The sequence below is a fragment of the Gadus morhua genome, chromosome 10 (assembly GCF_902167405.1).
Source record: "Gadus morhua chromosome 10, gadMor3.0, whole genome shotgun sequence".
NCBI lineage: Eukaryota > Metazoa > Chordata > Actinopteri > Gadiformes > Gadidae > Gadus > Gadus morhua.
The window spans coordinates 15,121,062-15,142,398 of NC_044057.1; the positions used below are offsets into that span (position 1 = coordinate 15,121,062).

The 21,337-nt window shown below is 43.0% G+C and overlaps 4 protein-coding genes across 4 annotated transcripts in view; all 4 read right to left on the reverse strand.

The window, feature by feature from the left end:
• Window positions 1–8,732, reverse strand: part of LOC115552186 (protocadherin gamma-A11-like) — a 136,054-nt gene extending 127,322 nt beyond the window's left edge. Inside the window, exon 1 of the mRNA XM_030368042.1 lies at window positions 6,208–8,732. Coding sequence (XP_030223902.1) covers window positions 6,208–8,610 — 2,403 coding nt within the window. The 5' untranslated portion in view covers window positions 8,611–8,732. The remainder of the gene's footprint in view (window positions 1–6,207) is intronic.
• The window catches only part of LOC115552155 (protocadherin gamma-C5), a 297,188-nt gene extending 285,095 nt beyond the window's left edge, over window positions 1–12,093 (reverse strand). The window contains exon 1 of the mRNA XM_030367983.1: window positions 9,543–12,093. Coding sequence (XP_030223843.1) covers window positions 9,543–11,945 — 2,403 coding nt within the window. The 5' untranslated portion in view covers window positions 11,946–12,093. The remainder of the gene's footprint in view (window positions 1–9,542) is intronic.
• On the reverse strand, window positions 211–3,742 carry LOC115552164 (protocadherin beta-15-like). The gene has a single exon (XM_030368021.1). The coding sequence runs from the start codon at window positions 2,731–2,733 to the stop codon at window positions 226–228; it is 2,508 nt and encodes an 835-aa protein (XP_030223881.1). The 5' UTR covers window positions 2,734–3,742; the 3' UTR covers window positions 211–225.
• Window positions 12,094–12,657: 564 nt separating the features above from the next.
• LOC115552765 (protocadherin beta-16-like) lies at window positions 12,658–17,498 on the reverse strand. Its single transcript, XM_030369077.1, has 4 exons — window positions 14,920–17,498; window positions 14,636–14,661; window positions 13,314–13,420; window positions 12,658–12,663 (listed from the first exon to the last, which is right to left on the reverse strand). The coding sequence occupies exons 1-4, from the start codon at window positions 17,328–17,330 to the stop codon at window positions 12,658–12,660; spliced, it is 2,550 nt and encodes an 849-aa protein (XP_030224937.1). The 5' UTR covers window positions 17,331–17,498.
• Window positions 17,499–21,337: the final 3,839 nt, after the last annotated feature.

Below are 21,337 nucleotides of genomic sequence, written 5' to 3' on the forward strand. Positions count from 1 at the left end.
ACCAAAGATATGTTGAACGTCGGATAATGGAAAGGGTGAATGGTCTTTTCAGCTCTTATTAAAAATCAATAAGCAATGAAGTGTCACTCTGGATCAAAACCAGCGAGGTGTTAATAGTTGTAAATATATTATATTATGTATAATATCGATTAATAAATAAATTCCACACTAACCAAATAAAGGTTAATTTGAGGAACTGTGAATTAAAATGAAACAATTACATAGTTAATAATAAAGTCGATAATAGTACAACATGCCTACCTCAGGAGAAACATCAAGGTCTCCAAACACTTCTTCAAAGTCTGTTGGATTTTTTCTCAGGGTCTGGTCTGCAGGCAGTGTGTTGTCATTGTAAGACGTAACAAATTTGAAGTCACTTGTTCTAGATCCAGTGGTTAAGTACGCATCATAATTATATGTGCTGCGTAAAGTTCCAGTGCCGTCCACATCTGTGTAGTTTGGAGGGAGGTAAGAGCTAGGAATAGCAACCGCTCCATCAAATAACAGTCTTGGCTTTCTTCTCCGACAAAACCTCAATCCCAGAATGATAATAATGAAAGTCAGGAAAAAGGTGGAGACAGATACCAGCGCGATGATCAGATAAGATGTTAATTTAGAACTGCTGTCTTCATAAGCCATGTCCTTCAGCTCTGGTACTTCAGCCAAGTTATCAGAAATCAGTAAAAACATGGAACATGTAGCAGAGAGGGAGGGCTGTCCGTTATCCTTTACAGCGACTACAATGTTCTGTTTCATGTTGTCGGAATCAGAAATGTCTCTCTGCGTCCTGATCTCCCCACTGTGCAAATCGATTTTGAAAAGTCCCGGATCAGTGGACTTAATGATCTGATAGGACAGCCAGGCGTTCTGTCCAGAGTCCCCATCAACTGCTATCACCTTGGAAACCAGAGAACCTCCTTGTGCAGCTTTGGGTACCAGTTCAGTCATGAAGGAGTTTCCCTCTGGGGCGGGGTAAAGTATCTGAGGAGTGTTGTCGTTTACATCAGTTATGAAGACACTCACAGTCACGTTGCTGCTGAGCGGAGGAGAGCCGTTGTCTCTTGCCAATACATATACTTTGAAGCTCCTAAATTGTTCATAATCAAAAGAGCGCAAAGATTGAATGTCCCCATTTTCTCCATTAATAGACAGAAAAGATGACGCCTGAGCACCATCAGCTGCACTTGGTAAAATAGAATAAATTACTGTGCCATTTTGTCTCCAGTCTGGGTCTCTTGCAGAAACTGAACATAAAATGTGACCAGATTTGACGTTCTCAGACACATATGTGCTGTATGACCGTTCATCAAACACAGGCGGGTTGTCATTGACGTCCGCTATAGCGACTTGGATCGTTTTGATGGATGAGAGAGGTGGAGAGCCCTCGTCTCTGGCAGTAACTGTGATGTTATAATCAGGAATCAATTCACGATCTAGTTTTTCTGTGGTCACCAACGAGTAATAGTTTTTGATGGAAGGAATAAGTTTAAATGGGACATTTTGCTGAATAAAGCAGTAGACCTGTCGGTTTTGTTCAGAGTCCCTATCTTGTACGTTAATAATGCCTACTTCTGTACCAGGTGACACATTCTCCGGTACGGGATTGGTTAACGACTTTAAAGTGATAAATGGGGCGTTGTCATTAGCATCGGTTAGACTTATGATAACTTTTGCATCTGAAGAAAGGCCATATCCATCTTTGGCCTCCACAAACATTTCATATTTGTTTTCTTCCTCAAAGTCAACGTCACCTATTACAGTAATCTCCCCCGTTGAATGATCAAGTGAGAATAATTTCCGTGAATCATCAGATATCTGACTAAATTCATATGTTACTTCTCCGTTTACGCCCTCGTCTGCGTCAGTAGCGCTAACAGTGATCACGTGGGTTTTCAACGGAGAATTTTCAGGCAGACTGGCCTCATACACGGCCTGATTAAACACTGGGGCGTTATCATTAGCATCCAACACAGTGACATCTATGGTTATAATACCTGATCTCTGAGGAGAACCACCGTCCAGGGCCGTTAACAATAATTGCATTTCCTTCTGTTCCTCTCTGTCTAACTCCTTGTCCAAAACCAGTTCGCCATATTTAATACCAGAACTTGTTGTTTGAATATTCAAGATGAAATTGCTATTTGGTTGAAGAACATAGCTTTGAACAGCGTTCTGGCCTATGTCTGCATCGTGGGCCGCATTTACACGATACCTCGCTCCTTTTACAGCCGATTCTCTAATATCCAGTTTGATTTTTTCCTTTGGAAATGTGGGTCCGTTGTCGTTCACGTCTTGGATCTGCAGTGTTATACGATGCAATTCCAACGGAGCTTCCAAAAGAAGCTCAAATTTAATTACACACAAAGGCTTCGCCGCGCATATTTTCTCTCTGTCCATTCTCTCCGCCACAACCAAATCTCCGCTCCGTAGATTTACATCGCAGCATCTTTTGTCGTTTCCTTCGGTTTCAATACGAGCTTTGCGAGTCGACAGCCTGCCAACATCAAGACCAAGATCCTTCGCTATATTTCCAATAACAGATCCCAGTTTAATCTCCTCCTGAACAGAATAAACCAAGTCGCCATTTGTGTATTGCAGAAACGCGCAGAAAAGGACAAACCAGGGAACAATGAACCCCTTGAAAGACATTTTCAGGAAAGCGTTAATTCCCATCGTAAAACGTCCCTTTTCCGTAAAAAATATAATATCAAAACGTACAAGGTATATTTCCATAAGCCAAAGAGCAAACACGACGCGGTTGCCTCTGCAATATACTACATTCTGTTGTACTGATAACACGTCGTAGTCCCACTTTGCTGGTTGATGTCAGAAAGTGATTGGTTTCATTGGTGCACAGTGACACCATGAGCACACAAATAACACAGCAGGCGAAACCTGGCCCTTTTCATTTGAAATGTTTGTTCATGTTCCATTTAAATCTTGACACATGATAGTCCATACTGATCAACGTTACATCAAGTTGATTCTTTATCAGGTAACAATTACTGTGTCTTTAATGATATACATTATTATATTTTATTGAAGTGCCTCATGTGTTAAACACTTAATGTAAACGTTGCTTTAGAAAATAGAATATTCAAACCAAATATGACGAGAACTGCATTTGATTGAAGCCCTGCCACACGTTAGCAAGAAAGTTATTTCAAATTGCAAATATTTGAAATATTGAAAGGTTAATCAACAGTATAATAACGGCAACTTGCAACAACATGTTTCTACTGGCATTTATTAAATCAGTCTGACAATATAATTGTTCATTTTTATGAAACACCCACACACACACGCACGCACGCACGCACACACACACACACACACACACACACACACACACACACACACACACACACACACACACACACACAATAAGGACGTCCTAATCAGTATGCAACTTTTTGAAGCCAGCATGCTACCCCAGCACATGCATTTTATATGAATTCAACCCATTCAGTCCTCACCACGCGACACTAGGCTGCTTCAAGGTACCTTCTACGTTTCTAGGTCAATATGTTGAATGTGTCTTCTCTGGAAGTGTTGTGTTGTGTTTTTAATAAGTTGAAGACCAGACATTCAAGCAAATGCTAATTTCTTCCATTTCGATGCAAAAAGGTGAACACTCTTATTCTAACATGTTATTCAATCTGCGATCGGAACCAATTCCAAGAAAAGTACGTAACATATGGAAGCATATATGTAGCACAATTCAAATGGCAATGCAATTTGAAATTCAATAAGTCATTACATTATGCAATTGACAATTCATTATGCAATTTAATAATGTAATTTGTAAATACGTTATTCAAAGTGTATTTTAATATGCAAAGTGACAATAAAATCCTCGATACAATTTGCAAAAGTTATAACAATAAAAATAGAATAACATTTTGAAAAGAAAATTGAGTTCCTTTATTTAAATTGAAAAGCTATTGTCCCCGTGATCACAATGCATTTCGCCACGCTCCGTGCAAAATTCAAATTAAATTTCAAACCGCAAAACACTTTGCAAAAGATTTTGCAAAACGATTTGCAACATCAGCCAATCGCGTCTGGGCGGGAACTACGTCACTTCCTCGTCAGACCAGCTGATCATCCACGACCTAGCACTTGGCGCTTTCTTTTCTATGCCTAGCATTGTGCCAGGTTTGACTGGGTTGATAGTAATAACATGAAAATGGCGGAAAAGGCGCTCGCTGAGCTGCTGCGGGAGGCCGCTGCAGCTCTAGAGGAGCAGCAGGATGCAGGGTACGAAAGAGCGACCAACATGCCTGCACCGGATAAGGGTGCGCCAACCGGTGTTTCAGTTCAAGTAGTGACAGTGTTAACTGGTGACCATCAGCCGAATGCGTCGCTTGTTGTCGTGGCTACGGCAGCTGTTGGGTCCATGGTTGGAAATCGGGAAAGACTCGTCTGTCCTTGCAATACCATACCCATCTCATTCGTATTTGGAGTCTAATTGGATGAAATGTTAAGCCAAAATAAATGGAGAATGTTTTTTTATAATAAATACGGGATTCGAACTCATACCATTTATTGGGGGACTTACTTCAAGCTGAGATTCCATTCCATCGACCGGTGAGCCATTGAAACTTGATCAGCTGCAGTAACAAAAATTACAGCTAGACTTCCTAAGAGCAGGAGGCAGCCAGATCAACTTGTGACCCGACTGTCCATGTTATTATAGAACATGTCTCGTTTCCATAAATAAGAGGCCATTACACCAGTTATTCAAAACCTAATGTTGTGTTTCCCTCCACTGCCTACAGCCCAGCCAAAAATGATGTTATTCGCTCTTTTGCTATCATTTCGGTCGCCTGATGTGGTGTAGTCTCTTGCTCTGGATCGTCTCTAAGCAAAGCAGCGAGCTCGAGAATCAATGTGAGCCACGGCAGTATCACTCGAGACACAACGTTTATTCAGATCAACAAAGCATACCTACAGATCTTCCATGGGAGATAACGGCCCTGACTAATTATTTCAGTCAAGTAGCCTATACGAGCAGAAAAGTGGCACACGCTGTTTGCGCGCCCATCTCCGGTGCGATCCGGTGCAGGCATGTTGGTCGCTGTTTCGGGTTTCGGACCCTGCATGCCGCTGCTCATCTTGCTGCAGCGGCCTCCCGCAGCAGCTCCGCCACCGTCCTTTCCGCCATTTTCACCGTATTACTATACACGTCACCCAGTCAAACCTGGCACAACGCTAGGCATAGAAAAGAAAGTGCCAAGTGCTGCTAGGTCGTGGGTGATCAGCTGGTCTGACGAGATAGTGACGTAGTTCCCGCCCAGACGTGATTGGCTGATTTGCAAAACGTTTTGCAAGACGTTTTGCAAAATCTTTTGCAAAGCGTTTTGCATCATCTTTTGCAAAGTGTTTTGCTGATTGAAATGTAATTTGAATTTCGCAACACACGGAGCGTGGCGAAGTGCATTGCAATCACGGGGACGCTATAGTTTTTCAATTTGAATGAAGGAACTCAAAAAATTAGACTAAAATGTTATTCTATTTTTATAGAACTTTTGCAAATTTTATCGAGGATTTCATTGTCACTTTGTATATTAAAATACACTTTGAATAACGTATTTACAAATTACATTATTAAATTGCATAATGAATTGTCAATTGCACAATGTAATGACTTATTGAATTGCAAATTGCATTGCCATTTGAATTTTGCTACATATATGCTTCCATAGTAACGTGAGGTATTAAGTACGTATGGCAAAATATCTTAATGTGTTCCGTTATTCAACTGCTGAACCATGATGAATACTTGTTCATAACCTAGGTTCTTGACATCACTTTTTTAAAAAGCATGCTATATTTAGGGATACGGAATGCGTTATGAGACAACGCATGAATTGCATTGTTGCACAGGTCCTTAGAATTGTGGCCTATACAATGATTACCAGGTCACAATCTACCGACCAAGGTTATTGAGCACAAAGGAATCATAGATCTGTTGTCATTCAACAATGACAAAAACAATATAATTGCAGTTATTTGACCCTAACATGGTAAAGGTCAAATAATAAATTGAACTAGTTTTAAACCAGGATTCATAATTTATCAATAATTCACAATCTGACCTTATTAACTTCATTTCCCCAAATTTAGATTGATCACACAAAGAAAATGTATAAAGTACTTAAATATATCATTCAAAATCAACATATTCATTGGACCAAGGCCTACCTCTGGGTTTCCCTCTGCGTCCCCGAACGCATCATCAAAGTCTGAGGGTCTTTTCAGCATGGTCTGGTCTGCGAGGAGTGTGTTGTCATTGTAGGATGTAGCAAACTTGAAGTCGCTGGTTCTAGATCCAGTGGTTAAATAGGCGTCGTAATTGTATGTGCTGCGTAAAGTTCCATTGCCGTCCACATCTGCGTAATTCGGTGGTAAATACGCGCTGGGTATAGCAACTGCCCCGTCAAATAACATTCTTGGCTTTCGCCTCCGGCAAAACCTTATGCCCAATAAGACAATGATAAAAGTCAGGAAAAAGGTAGAGATCGACACGAGCGCAACGATCAGATACGTAGTCAGTTTCGAGTTGTTGTCATCAAACAACTGATCTTTGAGTTCAGGGACATCAGCCAAGTTATCAGACACAAGTAGAATCATAATGCAAGTAGCCGAGAGCACGGGGTTTCCGTTATCTCTCACTGCCACGACGAGACTTTGTTTCATGCTGTCAGACTCAGAGAAATCTCGCTGCGTCTTCAGCTCTCCGCTGTGAAGACCGATAGCGAATAGTTCTGGATCAGTGGATTTAATAATATGATATGAAAGCCAGGAGTTCTGTCCAGAGTCCGCGTCCACTGCTATCACCTTGGAAACCAGGGAGCCCCCTTGCACTGTCTTAGGGACCATCTCGGTCATTACGGAGCTGCCCGCCTGTGTCGGGTAGAGTATCTGAGGAGAGTTATCATTAACATCCGTAATAAACACGGTGACCGTTACGTTGCTGCTTAACGGAGGAGAGCCGTTGTCTCTCGCCATCACGAGGACTTTGAAGGACCGCATCTGTTCGTAATCGAAAGACCTTTGGGCCTGGATCACACCAGTGTCTCCATTTACTGACAGATAGGCGGTCACCGGTATGCTGTTCATCTCAGCCCCAGGTAAAAGAGAATAAAGCACTGTGCCGTTTTGCCTCCAGTCTGGGTCTCGAGCGGTGACAGAACACAACGAGTGTCCGGCTTTGTTATTCTCTGGCACATAAGCGCTGTACGATTCTTCGTCGAACACTGGAGGGTTGTCGTTGACGTCGGCGACGGACAATGTAACACTTTTAGAGGACGACAGAGGTGGTTGTCCCTCATCGGTAGCCGTTATGGTAATGTTGTAGACCGAAACCAGTTCACGGTCAAGTTCGCTCGTTGTGACCAGTGAATAGTAGTTATTGATTGAAGAAACCAACTTAAAAGGAACGTCTTGCTGGATGAAACAACGAACCTGTTGATTATTCTCTGAGTCTTTATCCTGCACGTTAATGATGCCTACCTCCGTACCGGCTGCCAAGTTCTCTGGTATTGGATTAGTGAGGGATTTGATGAATGTGACGGGAGCATTGTCGTTTATGTCTTTAATATCAATGAGTAACGTGCAGGAGGAGGCTAATCCCAGACCGTCTTTAGCAGTAACTTGGATTTCATACGTGGACAATTCCTCATAATCTATCGACCCAGTCACCGTCACCTCACCAGTTGTCTCATCAAGGGAAAACGCATTATTTTCCTCCGAGATGTGATCAAACTCATACCTGACTTCTCCGTTTAACCCCTCGTCGGCGTCCTTAGCTTGTACAGTGATTACTACGGTATCCATAGAAGAGTTTTCGGGGATGCTGGCTCTATAAACGGCCTGGCCAAACACGGGGGCGTTATCATTAGCATCTAGTACGGTGACGTGTATGACTACTGTACCTGACTTCTGTGGTGAACCACCATCCGTAGCAGTAAGCAAAATGGACATCTCCTTCCTTTCCTCTCTATCCAACTCTTTTTCTAAAACCAATTCACAAAATTTCCCCCCTCCACTCTTTGTGTTTACATTAATGGTAAAATGTGCGTTGTCTTGGATCATATAGCTCTGGATGGTGTTTTGACCTATATCTGCGTCGTGCGCCTCGTCTAAACGAAAGCGATTTCCTTTATCTGCAGACTCGCGGATCTCGATATTTATTGTGTCCTTTTTAAATTGCGGGGCGTTGTCATTTATATCGATAATATTCAGGCTAATACGATGTAATTCCAAAGGGTTCTCCAAAACAAGTTCTTGCCGTAACATGCAGGATGCCCTTTTAGCACAAAGCGCCTCTCTGTCAATCCGGTCCGCAACAATGAGATCTCCGTCTGCAAGGTTAATGTCACAATAGCGTTTGTTGTTCCCCTCGGCGTCGATACGGGCCTTTCGAGCGGATAATTTGCTGACATCAAGCCCTAAATCCTTGGCAATATTTCCGACCACAGACCCGCGTTCCATCTCTTCTGGGAAGGAAAATGACATGTCTCCGAAGACGACGCCTACTCGGAGCGTCAGAAAAAATACGGTTGATAATCCTTTCAGCTTCATGTTCATAGATGTTGTCCCCATGTTTTAAATGGCAAAAGGAATTACCTTGGAGCTCACGGCAAAATGTACAAGCCTCAACATGTGTACAAGCATAAGCTAGTTCGTAAACGATTCAGATTCTTCCACGGAGGTGTAGCTCTAGATTAAACCCACAAACCTAACAAAAAGAGAAGGTGGAGTTTTGTGGCGCGCTAGGTCTGGCAGGCTAGATAATACAGGCAGACAGCGACACTATGAGTATATCTTAAATACTACAGAAGAGCTGGGCCAATATACAACTTCAAACAAAAACTAAAATGATACAACAATAAACTAATAAAATAATATATATTATGAAAAACTAATAATAACCGGTGACACCGGAACTACACGTCTTCATATCTGAGGTTATTGTTTTTGTATATTTGATTCTTTGCACACAGGAGGCTTATTTCCAGGAGTTTGGCTCGTGTTTCCTTCTCATTTCAGCACCATGGATAGAGATCGGACTTGAAACTCTGAGCGAGTAAAAGGACACAAAACCATATTTTATAAAAGTGGATCAACCTAATTAGATGCTATTCAGTGTTTATAAATAGCTACATAGAGCAGATTAACAGTTTTAGACCATGGTTAAGTCTGCTATACAGACTTAACAGTCTATTGGCCTAGTACAGTCATTTTCGACACCTATATATTTTGTATCAATATCCTTGCTGCCTCAGTATGCCTACAGGTCACACCTTGAATGTCTCACAGGATTTTACTTGAATAGAGATATAAGATTCATGGTAAACACACACAAAATGTGGTCCCTCAGGGATTTTCAGGTTAGTTTAGGTCAAAAAAAGCAGGGGTAGTCTACGTTTTTGACCAAAACATGAAACGTGACACTCCAGCCACGAACGCTAACTCGACAAAAAAAACATAGTTATTAATAATAGTAAAAGTAATAATCATAAAAGCTGCCCTACCTCGGAAATCTCATCCGTGTTTTGAAAGGCTTCATCAAAGTCAGCTGAAGATTTTCTCAGGGTCAGGGTCTGGTCTGCAGGCAGTGTGTTGTCATTGTAACCGCTGACAAACTTGAAGTCGCTGGTTCTAGATCCAGTTGTCAGATATCCATCGTAATTATATGTGCTGCGTAAAGTCCCAGTACAATCCACGTCTGCGTAGTTTGGAGGGAGATATGAGCTGGGAATAGCAACTGCTCCATCAAACAACAGTCGGGGCTTTCTCCTCTGACAAAACCTCAATCCCAGAATGATAATAATGAAAGTCAGGAAAAAGGTGGAGACGGATACCAGCGCGATGATCAGATAAGATGTTAATTTAGAACTGCTGTCTTCATAAGCCATGTCCTTCAGTTCTGGTACTTCAGCCAAGTTATCAGAAATCAGTAAAAACATGGAACATGTAGCAGAGAGGGAGGGCTGTCCGTTATCCTTTACAGAGACTACAATGTTCTGCTTCATGTTGTCAGTCTCGGAAATGTCTCGCTGGGTCCTGATCTCCCCACTGTGCAGATCAATTTGAAAAAGTCCCGGATCAGTGGACTTAATGATCTGATAGGACAGCCAGGCGTTCTGTCCAGAGTCCCCATCAACTGCTATCACCTTGGAAACCAGAGAACCTCCCTGGGCTGATCTTGGAATCAGCTCAGTCATAAAGGAGTTACCATCGATGACAGGGTAAAGTATCTGAGGAGTGTTGTCATTCACATCCGTTATGAAGACACTCACAGTCACGTTGCTGCTGAGCGGAGGAGAACCGTTGTCTCTAGCCATCACCTTGAACTCAAAGCTCCTAAACTGTTCATAATCAAACAACCTCAAAGTGTGGATGTCCCCCGTGTCTCCGTTAATGGACAGATACGACGAGACCGGGCTGCCGTTGACTTGACCCGCTATAAGAGAATACACCACTGTACCGTTTTGTCTCCAGTCTGGGTCATGTGCTGCGACAGAGCACAACCTATGGCCAGGTGTGTTTTTTTCCACCAGGTAGGCGTTGTACGACTGCTCCTTGAACACAGGTGGGTTGTCGTTAACGTCCCCCACGGTGAGGTGAATGTGTTTGGAGGAGCTCAGGGGTGGAGAGCCCTCATCGGCAACGTGGACTGTGATGTTGTATTCAGAGACTAGTTCACGGTCCAGCGGTTCAGTGGTCACCAGTGTATAATAGTTTTTGATTGAGGGAATCAGTTTAAAGGGAACGTTTTGCTGAATTGAACACTGGACTTGTCTGTTAATCGCAGAATCTCTATCCTGCACATTAATGATGCCGACTTCAGTACCAGGGGACACGTTTTCTGGTACTGGATTGGTCAGAGATTTAAGATATATCAGCGGTGCATTGTCATTAACATCTATGATATCTATAATAACTTTTGCATTTGAGGTGAGGCCATAACCATCCTTTGCCTCTATTCGCATTTCATATGTTGTTTCTTCTTCAAAATCGATAGACCCCTTCACTGTTATTAACCCTGTTTTCTGATTAAGATTAAATAACTTGGCGGCCAAATCGGATATACGACCAAATTCATAAGACACCTCTCCATTTAGTCCTTCGTCTGCGTCAGAAGCAATCACTTCGGCCAATACCGTGTCTAGAGCTGAGTTTTCAGGCAGACTCACTCTATAGACAGCCTGACTAAACAACGGGGCGTTATCATTCGCATCCAATACGGTGACGTGAATAGCAATGCTGCCGGATCTCTGCGGACTACCGCCGTCCAGCGCTGTAAGCTCAAATGTCATCTCCTGCTGTTCCTCGCGGTCTAGTTCTCTGTACAATATCAATTCTCCATATTTACCAACATCCTGATTTGTACTGATTTTTAAATCGAAATGGTTATTTCTTTGCAGGGTGTAGCCTTGCACGCCGTTTTCTTTTATGTCTGCGTCATTCGCCGCAATTATAGGAAAACGGGCTCCTTTAACTGCAGATTCCCTTATCTCTAATTTGACCAATTCCTTGGAGAATTTAGGTGCGTTATCATTGATATCTTGTATTTCAAGGGACACATGGTGCATCTCCAACGGTCCTTCCAAAACTAATTCAAAACGAACGATACATTGAGTCTTATCACCACAAAGCTCTTCCCTGTCCATTCGCTCAGCCACAATCAAATCACCGTTGCTATTAATGTCACAATAGCGTTTACGGTTCCCCTCGCTATCAATCCGTGCCTTTCGAGAGGAGAGTCGTTTCACATCTAATCCAAGATCCTTGCCAATATTTCCAATAACGAATCCAGGTTTGTGCTCCTCTACAATCGAATAATTCACGTCTCCATAAATGAAGTCCAAGGCCAGGATAAAGAGAAGGACGCTACGAAGCAGGCCAAGGAATCCAAATCCTTTGTCGCACATTATGACACAATCCCGGTTGTGGGCCGCAGATTTATCTGCAACTAGATCTAAATCCGTTCTTATAAACGACCACGATATTGTCCATGGGTAAATCCAGTCCCGAATATGCTGGTTAACCGTACCACGATTCTTGTCTATCTGAAGAACAGACCTCGAAAAATGTACTTAGGACAACATGGCTAGTAGGACACGGCATCTCATTCCGCTGGTGAACAGCGACACGGTGAGCCTCGACTCGGTCGTTACACGAAATTACAACTGACAGATCAACCACTAGAGAAGTAACCAGAAAACAACCTTCAAAAGATCCGACCCAGTTCAGTCTCGTAGGCCCTAATCACTAAATGAATTTGCTTACTTCAACAAGCAACAGACATTTGTTGAACTAGGCCTTTCCATAATTGATTGCACTGGTTTCTAAATTCCAAAACATGTTGCTGATCAACGTAGGACTACATTGATTTAAAGTGGCCCTAATATTTGCGCAATTCGTGTAGTTTAGGATTGAGGATTGTTAATTTACTTAATTGCTTCATTATATACTCTCACACTTGGCTAATTGTTCGGCGCAGGAGTGGACGCCACAATATAGGCCTCAATTATGGCAAAAATAAAAATATCAAATTCGATAAGAAAATGAATATGAATATCTTTAATATTAATAATATTATAAAAATTAAGATAAGATATTATTGCGTATTTAAGAATACAATTAGGCCTATAAAAAAACACATCCTTGACACAGACAAATATGTGGCAACAAATTCTGATTGTTAATATAACGCAATACAATTATTAGTTATCGGCGTGACCTACCTGGGACGAACCGTCGGAGTCAATGAATGCTTCATCGAAGCCGGTTGGAGATTTCACCAGTGTCTGATCTGCAGGTAGCGTGTTTTGGTTGTAAGAACTCACAAACTTAAAGTCACTAGTTCTTGATCCTGTCGTCATATATCCATCATAATTGCAAGCGCTGCGTAAAGTCCCCGCGACGTCCACCTCCCCGTAACTAGGAGGGAAGTATCCGCTGGGTATGGCCACGCCGCTGTCAAACAACGGCATTGGCTTCCTTCTGCGACAATACCTCACACCAAGAATAATAATGAGGAAAGTAAAGAAGAAGGTCGAGACAGACACAAGAGCTATTATCAGATACGAGGTTAATGTTGAACCATCTTCATGGGTCATATCTTTCAGTTCTGGGACTTCGGCCAAGTTATCAGATATAAGCAGGTAAATGGAACAGGTGGCTGAAAGAGGGGGTTGTCCATCGTCCTTTACTGCCACAATTAGGGTTTGTTTAATGCTTTCTTGCTCAGAAACATCCCGCTGCATCCAGATTTTTCCGCTGTGTAGACCAATCACAAACAGTCCTGGGTCTGTTGATTTGATGATGTGAAAAGACAGCCACGCGTTCTGACCAGAGTCCGAGTCGACTGCTATCACCTCAGACACCAATGACCCCCCAGCGGCTGATTTGGGAATTAGTTCAGTCATGAGAGAGTTAATTCCCGGCGTGGGGTAAAGTATCAAAGGGGGATTGTCGTTCACATCACTTATATATACATTAAGGGTTACGTTGCTGCTAAGAGGCGGAGAACCGTTGTCTCTGGCCATTATTTGGACCTTAAAGCTTCTAAACTGTTCATAATCAAACGACCTCAGGGCTTGGATGGTCCCGGTGTCTCCGTTAACCGTTAGATAAGAAGACAGCTGAATACCGTTCACCTCACAAGGCAAAACTGAATAAATGAGTGTGCCGTTTTGTCTCCAGTCTGGGTCACGAGCTGACACTGAACATAAACTACTGCCAGGTTGGTTATTTTCCGTCACATAGACACTATAAGCCTGCTTCTCAAAGGCAGGGGGGTTGTCGTTGATGTCAGCTATAGATAATAGAAAGCTTGAGCATCAATTCGCCTTTTGAAATGTTTATCTCGCAATATCTTTTTCGGTTTCTCTCAACGTCAATCCGGGCTTTTCGAGTGGAAAGTGTACGCACATCCATTTCAAGATCTCGTGCGATATTGCCGATAACGGTTCCTTGTTTCATTTCCTCCGGGACAGAATAGCTGATGTCTCCATAGGCAGATTGCAGTGTGAGGATGCAGAAGACAAAGGCATCTTGAAACAAAGTAACACAAAGCCTCTAGGTATAGTATAGATGCTCATCCTATTTAACATTTGCAGTGGGGTCTGCTAAATCATATTCGAAGAGAAGACGATTCTATTGAACGTGTCTGTCGCTGTTTGTAAAAAGGTATGCTTCCCTTGTGTGAAGAGGGAGAGGAAGGCCGTCTTTATAGGTCTACCACGGTGAACAGCGACACTAGGTGTATCTGTTCGTTATAACAAGCTGTACAGCACAGAGCCAGTCGAGAATGAGCACAACTACATTGTTAAAACCGATTTTGTACAACGCATTCATTCAAAGTTATCTCATGAACTAAATACCTGAATAATTCATAAATAAATGAGGTGAATATGAAGCAGAAACTAGATGTCACCTCATTAACACAACCAGCTTGTGATGAAGGAGCACAAGGTAATCCACACACTCATCCATCTTGCATCCGTTAGAGATCCAATACAAAACGCTTTACACATTGCTGATTTGCTGATCGATCAACTCTCAGCATACAAACAACTGCTATTCCAATGTAACAACGCAAGTAATATGATATTACCATAGACGTTATGCAACCTTCTAATGCTAGAAATGGGGATTCAGATTCCAACAATTGGGCAAAATACTAAATGAGAGACATGACTAAGTAAGAGTCATTATCAAACTTCCAACAAACAAACTCGTTAAAATAAAAAGGGCATTATTCATCTAATGCCACATATATGTTTTGAGGCCATTATATATTACTTATCTGATTTAAAATTATAACTAGACCTGATGATAAGCCAAGTGAAATAATTGAGCATTTAGAGTAGGCTAGGCTTTGCAGAATATCAGTTAGACATGAATGTGTTTAAAATGGGAGTGCCTACCTCAGGGGAAACATCAAGGTCTCCAAACACTTCTTCAAAGTCTGATGGATTTTTTCTCAGGGTCTGGTCTGCAGGCAGTGTGTTGTCATTGTAAGATGTGGCAAATTTAAAGTCACTTGTTCTAGATCCAGTGGTTAAATATGCATCATAATTATATGTGCTGCGTAAAGTTCCAGTACCATCCACATCTGCGTAGTTTGGAGGGAGATAAGAGCTGGGAATAGCAACCGCTCCATCAAATAACAGTCTGGGCTTTCTCCTCCGACAAAACCTCAATCCCAGAATGATAATAATGAAAGTCAGGAAAAAGGTGGAGACGGATACCAGCGCGATGATCAGATAAGATGTCAATTTAGAACTGCTGTCTTCATAAGCCATGTCCTTCAGTTCTGGAACTTCAGCCAGGGTATCAAAAATAAGCAAGTGAATTGTGCACGTGGCTGATAGGGCTGGCTGTCCATTATCCTTAACCACCACCACAAGGTTCTGTTTCATACTGTCCAATTCAGAAATGTCTCGCTGGGTCCGGATCTCCCCGCTGTGGAGGCCGATGGTAAAGAGTCCTGGGTCACTGGGTTTAATGATGTGATAGGACAGCCATGCGTTCTGACCTGAGTCTGCGTCCACAGCTATCACTTTAGACATCAGCGAATCTCCCTGAGCTGATCTGGGAACCAGCTCAGTCATTAAGGTGTTACTATCGATGGCGGGGTAAAGTATCTGAGGAGGGTTGTCATTTACATCCGTTATGTAGACACTGACCGTCACGTTGCTGCTGAGCGGAGGAGAACCGTTGTCTCTAGCCATCACCTGGACCTTAAAGCTCCTAAACTGTTCATAATCAAACGATCTCACAGCATGGATGACCCCCGTGTCTCCGTTAACGGACAGATAGGACGACGCCGGGCTGCCGTGGACTTGGCCCGTCAGAAGTGAGTACACTACAGTGCCGTTTTGCCTCCAGTCGGGGTCACGAGCAGCTACAGAACAGAGTGTGGAACCTTGCTTGTTGTTTTCAGTAACATAGGCTATGTAGTCATCCTCCTCAAATACAGGCGCATTGTCATTCACGTCTGCAATGGACAACTGGACGACCTTGGAGGCGGTCAGAGGAGAGAAGCCTTCATCCGTAGCAGTGATGGTGATATTGTAGTCAGACGTGGTTTCACGGTCCAGTTGCTTCGTTGTTACCAGGGAATAGTAGTTTTTGATGGAGGGAACAAGCTTAAAAGGAACATTTTGTTGAATGGAGCATCGGACCTGACCGTTGTTTTCCGAGTCTCTATCCTGGACATTTAGAATCCCTATCTCTGTGCCCGGTGACACGTCTTCTGGAAGCGGACTGTTGAGAGATTTCAGGAATATTCTTGGACTGTTGTCATTAACATCAGTGATATCAATGGTGACTTTGCAATAGGAAGTGAGGCCTAAACCGTCTTTTGCTTTAACCCGTAGTTCATAATTACTTGTTTCTTCATAATCAATTGCACCAACAAGCCTTATTTCCCCACTTTTGTGGTCAATTGAAAATATTTGCTCGTCGTCATTTGAAACATGACCAAAGTCATAGCTGACTTCTCCATGTATACCCTCATCGGCATCAGTAGCACTCACTGTAACTACTACTGTATCCAGGGGGGAGTTCTCAGGCAAATTCGTTTGATACAAGGCCTGGCTAAACACTGGGTCGTTATCGTTAGAATCTAGCACAGTGACATGTATTGCTACAGTACCTGATCTCTGAGGAGAACCCCCATCAAATGCCGTGAGAAGCAAATGTATGTCTTGTTGTTTTTCTCGGTCTAGTTTGTTCTCTAACACGAGCTCCACCTTGTTGTTATCGACCACTAAAACAAAATTGTCGTTCTTTTGGAGATCGTACTTTTGAACCGAATTTTGGCCTGTATCTGAATCATGGGCTTCCTCTATTGAGAAACGGGTGCCTTTTTCTGCTAACTCATTTATTTCCATCTCAATCGAATCAGCTTTAAATTGTGGTGAATTGTCGTTGACATCTTGAATGTGCAAAGTGACACGTTGAAGCTCCAAGGGATTTTCCAACACCAGATCCACCTTTATGACGCAAGACGCTTTCTTCCCACAAAGGCTATCTCTGTCGATTCTCTCCGCCGCAATCAAATCCCCGGTCGCTAGATTTATATCACAGTACATTTTCCGATTACCTTCAGCATCAACACGGGCCTTTCGAGACGAAAGTCTGCCCGCCCCGAGGCCGAGATCCTTGGCTATGTTTCCAATAACAGACCCACGTTTAAGTTCCTCTGGAATTGAATAGCTTAGGTCGCCATGAACGATATCCGAATGAATAAAGAGAACAAGGCCATAGATCACCAACAGCGAAGATAATCCTTTGTCTTCCATTTCGTTTCACAACCAAGACGCCGATAGTTTGATCAATGAACAGTGCTATCCTCAAATAATACAATTTACTGAAATTAGTTTAGACTACTGAGGTCGACTATTGCGTTATTACTGCCGGTCACAACGTTTCTTTTTGGAGGAAAAAAGAACAAGGGGCGATGTGAGCCAACGCGCCCTCCTCCAATGCTGGTCAACAGCGACACGAAGAGTACATTTATGATCTTGCAGATGTGATGAATATTTGAACTAACTATATTCACAAAATAGTATCATATATGGGCCAATTCTACATTTAATTTTACATTAATATCAAATATTTAGATTTTCAGTATCCTACAGGAACAATATTGTAAAGATAGCATAAAATAATAACAACAATAAATAATGATAAGTATATAATATAAAATAAAATAATAATAATAATAATAATAATAATAATGATAATAATAATAATAATAATAATATAAATGCTTGATTTGATTAACCAACTACGTCATTTGCATGGCTGTGTCTCAATTCAGGGGACGCATCCATCGAAGGAAGCGGTCTATGAAGGTGTGGCCTGCGTAGACGTCATTCTCGAGGTCGTCTTCAACGAAAAACTTTACTCCACATATTACTCCACCTACTGTTCTGGCCGTAAATTGCTTGGCAACACGCGCAACCTAAAAGGGAGCATGAATTGCTTTGAGTAAATTTTGCGCAACAACGTAACACCAACGCTGAAGCATGCAGCCGCCTTTATGCTCAGTTACGTAAGCGTAAGCGCAAGCGCAAGAGGCCCTTGCGCCCTTGCGCACCCCTTGCGCGACTTCTCACGTCTTGCGTGCGTCGGGCGATTTTTCTAGACTTGCGTCATTTTTTACGTAAGCTTTTACGCGAGCCGCGCAGCCTGCAAGGCTGTGATTGGTCTGCTGGTGTGGTTACTACTTCCTGTCTGGAGTATCACATTTCCTGTTTTCATACCGCCATTTTTAAAAGCCAGAAGGCAAGGACGACCCGGCAGGCTCATATACAAAAGCATTAACGTGAAGTGAAGTTAACTTTGCTGCCAACACATTATGTCGTTTTAAAATGTAGAGAGATATGCACATTTATACAACCCCAATGATCAACAACTTCATCACCCCTGTTCCTCTGTCTGTTGCCATCATTCACTGTGTATGGGGAGAACACGATCTGGCACATAAACAAACCAACGACTCCCACAGACTAAGACGTCATTCTCGAGGTCGTCTTCAACGAAAAACTTTACTCCACATATTACTCCACCTACTGTTCTGGCGGTAAATTGCTTGGCAACACGCGCAACCTAAAAGGGAGCATGAATTGCTTTGAGTAAATTTTGCGCAACAACGTAACACCAACGCTGAAGCATGCAGCCGCCTTAACATCCCAATCTGATGTCACCACGGAGAGGTGCAACATGCACATCAACTTTTTTAAACAAAAAGTGAATAACATCCGCTCACACCTCTCCATCACTACTGCCCTGCCCCTTCAAACTGCTGACCCACCGATTGACTCTGTCCAGACCCTCTGCTCCTTCTCCAGCATCACAAAGGAAGAGGTGAAGGACGTCATCAGGAAAATGAAGCCATCCACCTGTGCACTAGACCCCTTCCCTACAGCTCTGCTGAAGGCCACCATCTCTGCTGTCTCTCCACTCATCACCAATATCATTAACCACTCCCTCCTGGCCGGCCATATCCCATCTGCATTAAAAACTGCTGTCATCAGACCAACATTAAAAAAACCTACCCTTGATCCAGAAGTCCTCTCCAACTACAGGCCCATCTCAAATCTCCCATTTCTGTCAAAAGTTCTGGAAAAAACAGTTGCAGCACAACTCCAGGATCACCTCATACAACATCACTTGTTTGAAAAATTCCAGTCTGGTTTCCGCTATGGCCACAGTACAGAAACAGCCTTGGTCAGGGTCACAAATGACCTCCTGATGGCAGCAGACACCGGCTCCCCATCTCTCCTCATCCTCCTGGACTTAACAGCTGCTTTTGATACGGTTGACCACAATATTCTCCTTCACCGCCTGCTATACACCATTGGACTATCAGGAAATGTAAAGAACTGGTTCACCTCGTACCTCACTGACAGAACTGAGCACGTTGCCCTGGGCAAAGCAAAATCACACACCAACAACGTCACCTGCGGTGTCCCCCAGGGCTCGGTGTTGGGCCCCACACTGTTCTCACTGTACATGCTCCCCCTGGGTAGTGTCATTAGCAGGCATGGCTTGTCTTACCACTGCTATGCTGATGATACACAGCTCTACATCAGGACAACCCCCACTTCTTCTGCCCCTCTGCCAACATCCACACTGACTACCTGCCTGGAGGAGATAGAGGCGTGGATGAAGCTCAACTTCCTACAACTTAACAGCCATAAAACGGAAGCCATCCTTGTTGGCACGCCACATCAGCTCCGCTCCCCCACCATCACCAATATCACCTTCTCTGGCAAAAACATCCCCCTTTCCACATCCGTCACCAACCTCGGTGTTAAAATGGACCCACAACTTAATTTTGACACCCACATCAAACACCTCTGTAAGACAGCTTTATACCACCTCAGGAACATCGCCAAACTCCGCCAATCACTCACCCTGGCTGATGCAGAGAAGCTCGTCCATGCCTTTGTCTCCTCCAGGTTGGACTACTGCAATGCACTCCTCATTGGGATCCCTGGCAAGAGCATCCAGAGGCTCCAATACATTCAAAACAGTGCTGCCAGGGTCCTGATGAGGGTGCGCAAGCATGACCACATCACCCCCATCCTGAAATCACTGCACTGGCTCCCTGTCTCACTCAGAATTGAGTACAAGGTCTCCCTCCTCACCCACCAGTGCCTTCACGGACTTGCCCCCCTCTACCTTCAGGAACTCCTCACCCCGCCGACAAACTCACGCATACTCCGTTCAGGATCCACTCACACCCTCCAAACCCGACATACGAAGCTGTGCACCATGGGTGATCGGGCCTTTTCTGCTGCTGCCCCTAGACTATGGAACGCCCTCCCTGACCACCTGAGGGCTCCACAGACTACAGCTCTTTTTAAACGGAACCTCAAAACCCATCTCTTTAAAAGAGCATTTAGCTAAACTTTCTTTGAGGTTCCCCCTTTTTAATAATTTTTTGGTATTTTTTTCTCTGAAGCACTTTGAGATTCTTGAATATAAAGTGCATTATAAATAAAATTTATTATTATTATTATTATTAACACCCTTTACCTTGCGTGATGACGCGCCGCTCCTGTCACCTAGCAACCCTGACTGCTGCGGTTCAAACCGGACGGCGGAGGACAAATATGGAGCTGTTTTATAATAACCACTGTCCACTTTCACTTAGATGTCCACTTCTTACTTTATTCTTACTTTTATTTTATTGTATTTTATTTATAACTTTCTATTTTTTATAATCTTATCTTCTATGCTTGTAATTTCTATTTGTACGGAGCACCTGGAACAAAACAAGTTCCCCCCGGGGATCAATGAAGTTTTCTGATTCTGATTCGGTTGCATAATAATTATATAAAATATAACGTTAATTAGTTTAACGTTATATGGCTCGTGTTACTGAAATTGAACTTTGACAAATAAGTTATACATTTAAAATAGATCCAACTTTATTTTAATTTAAAAAAATGTTTTTACATAGTTTTGTCGTTGAATAGGCTATGTAATTTGCTGCAACTGCCGCTTCCGCTCTCTCTGACGCCATTTCTGAAAAAATCCAACGCGCAATGAATCTTGGGATACGTTGGGATGGGAAGGATACATCAGGTGTATCCTTCAAATCCGGGTAGAGAAGGCTGCATTTGTCGTCCGCATTTGAAGGAGCCTTCGAAATGGGACAGCCTTGACGCGTCGCAGTGACGCAATCGCCCTTCGAATGCACCCTTCGAAGGATGCGTCCCCTGAATTGAGACACAGTTTTGTTCATTTCATGAATAATGTTCTTTATTTTTGTTAGTGGTAGCGGAATATTGTG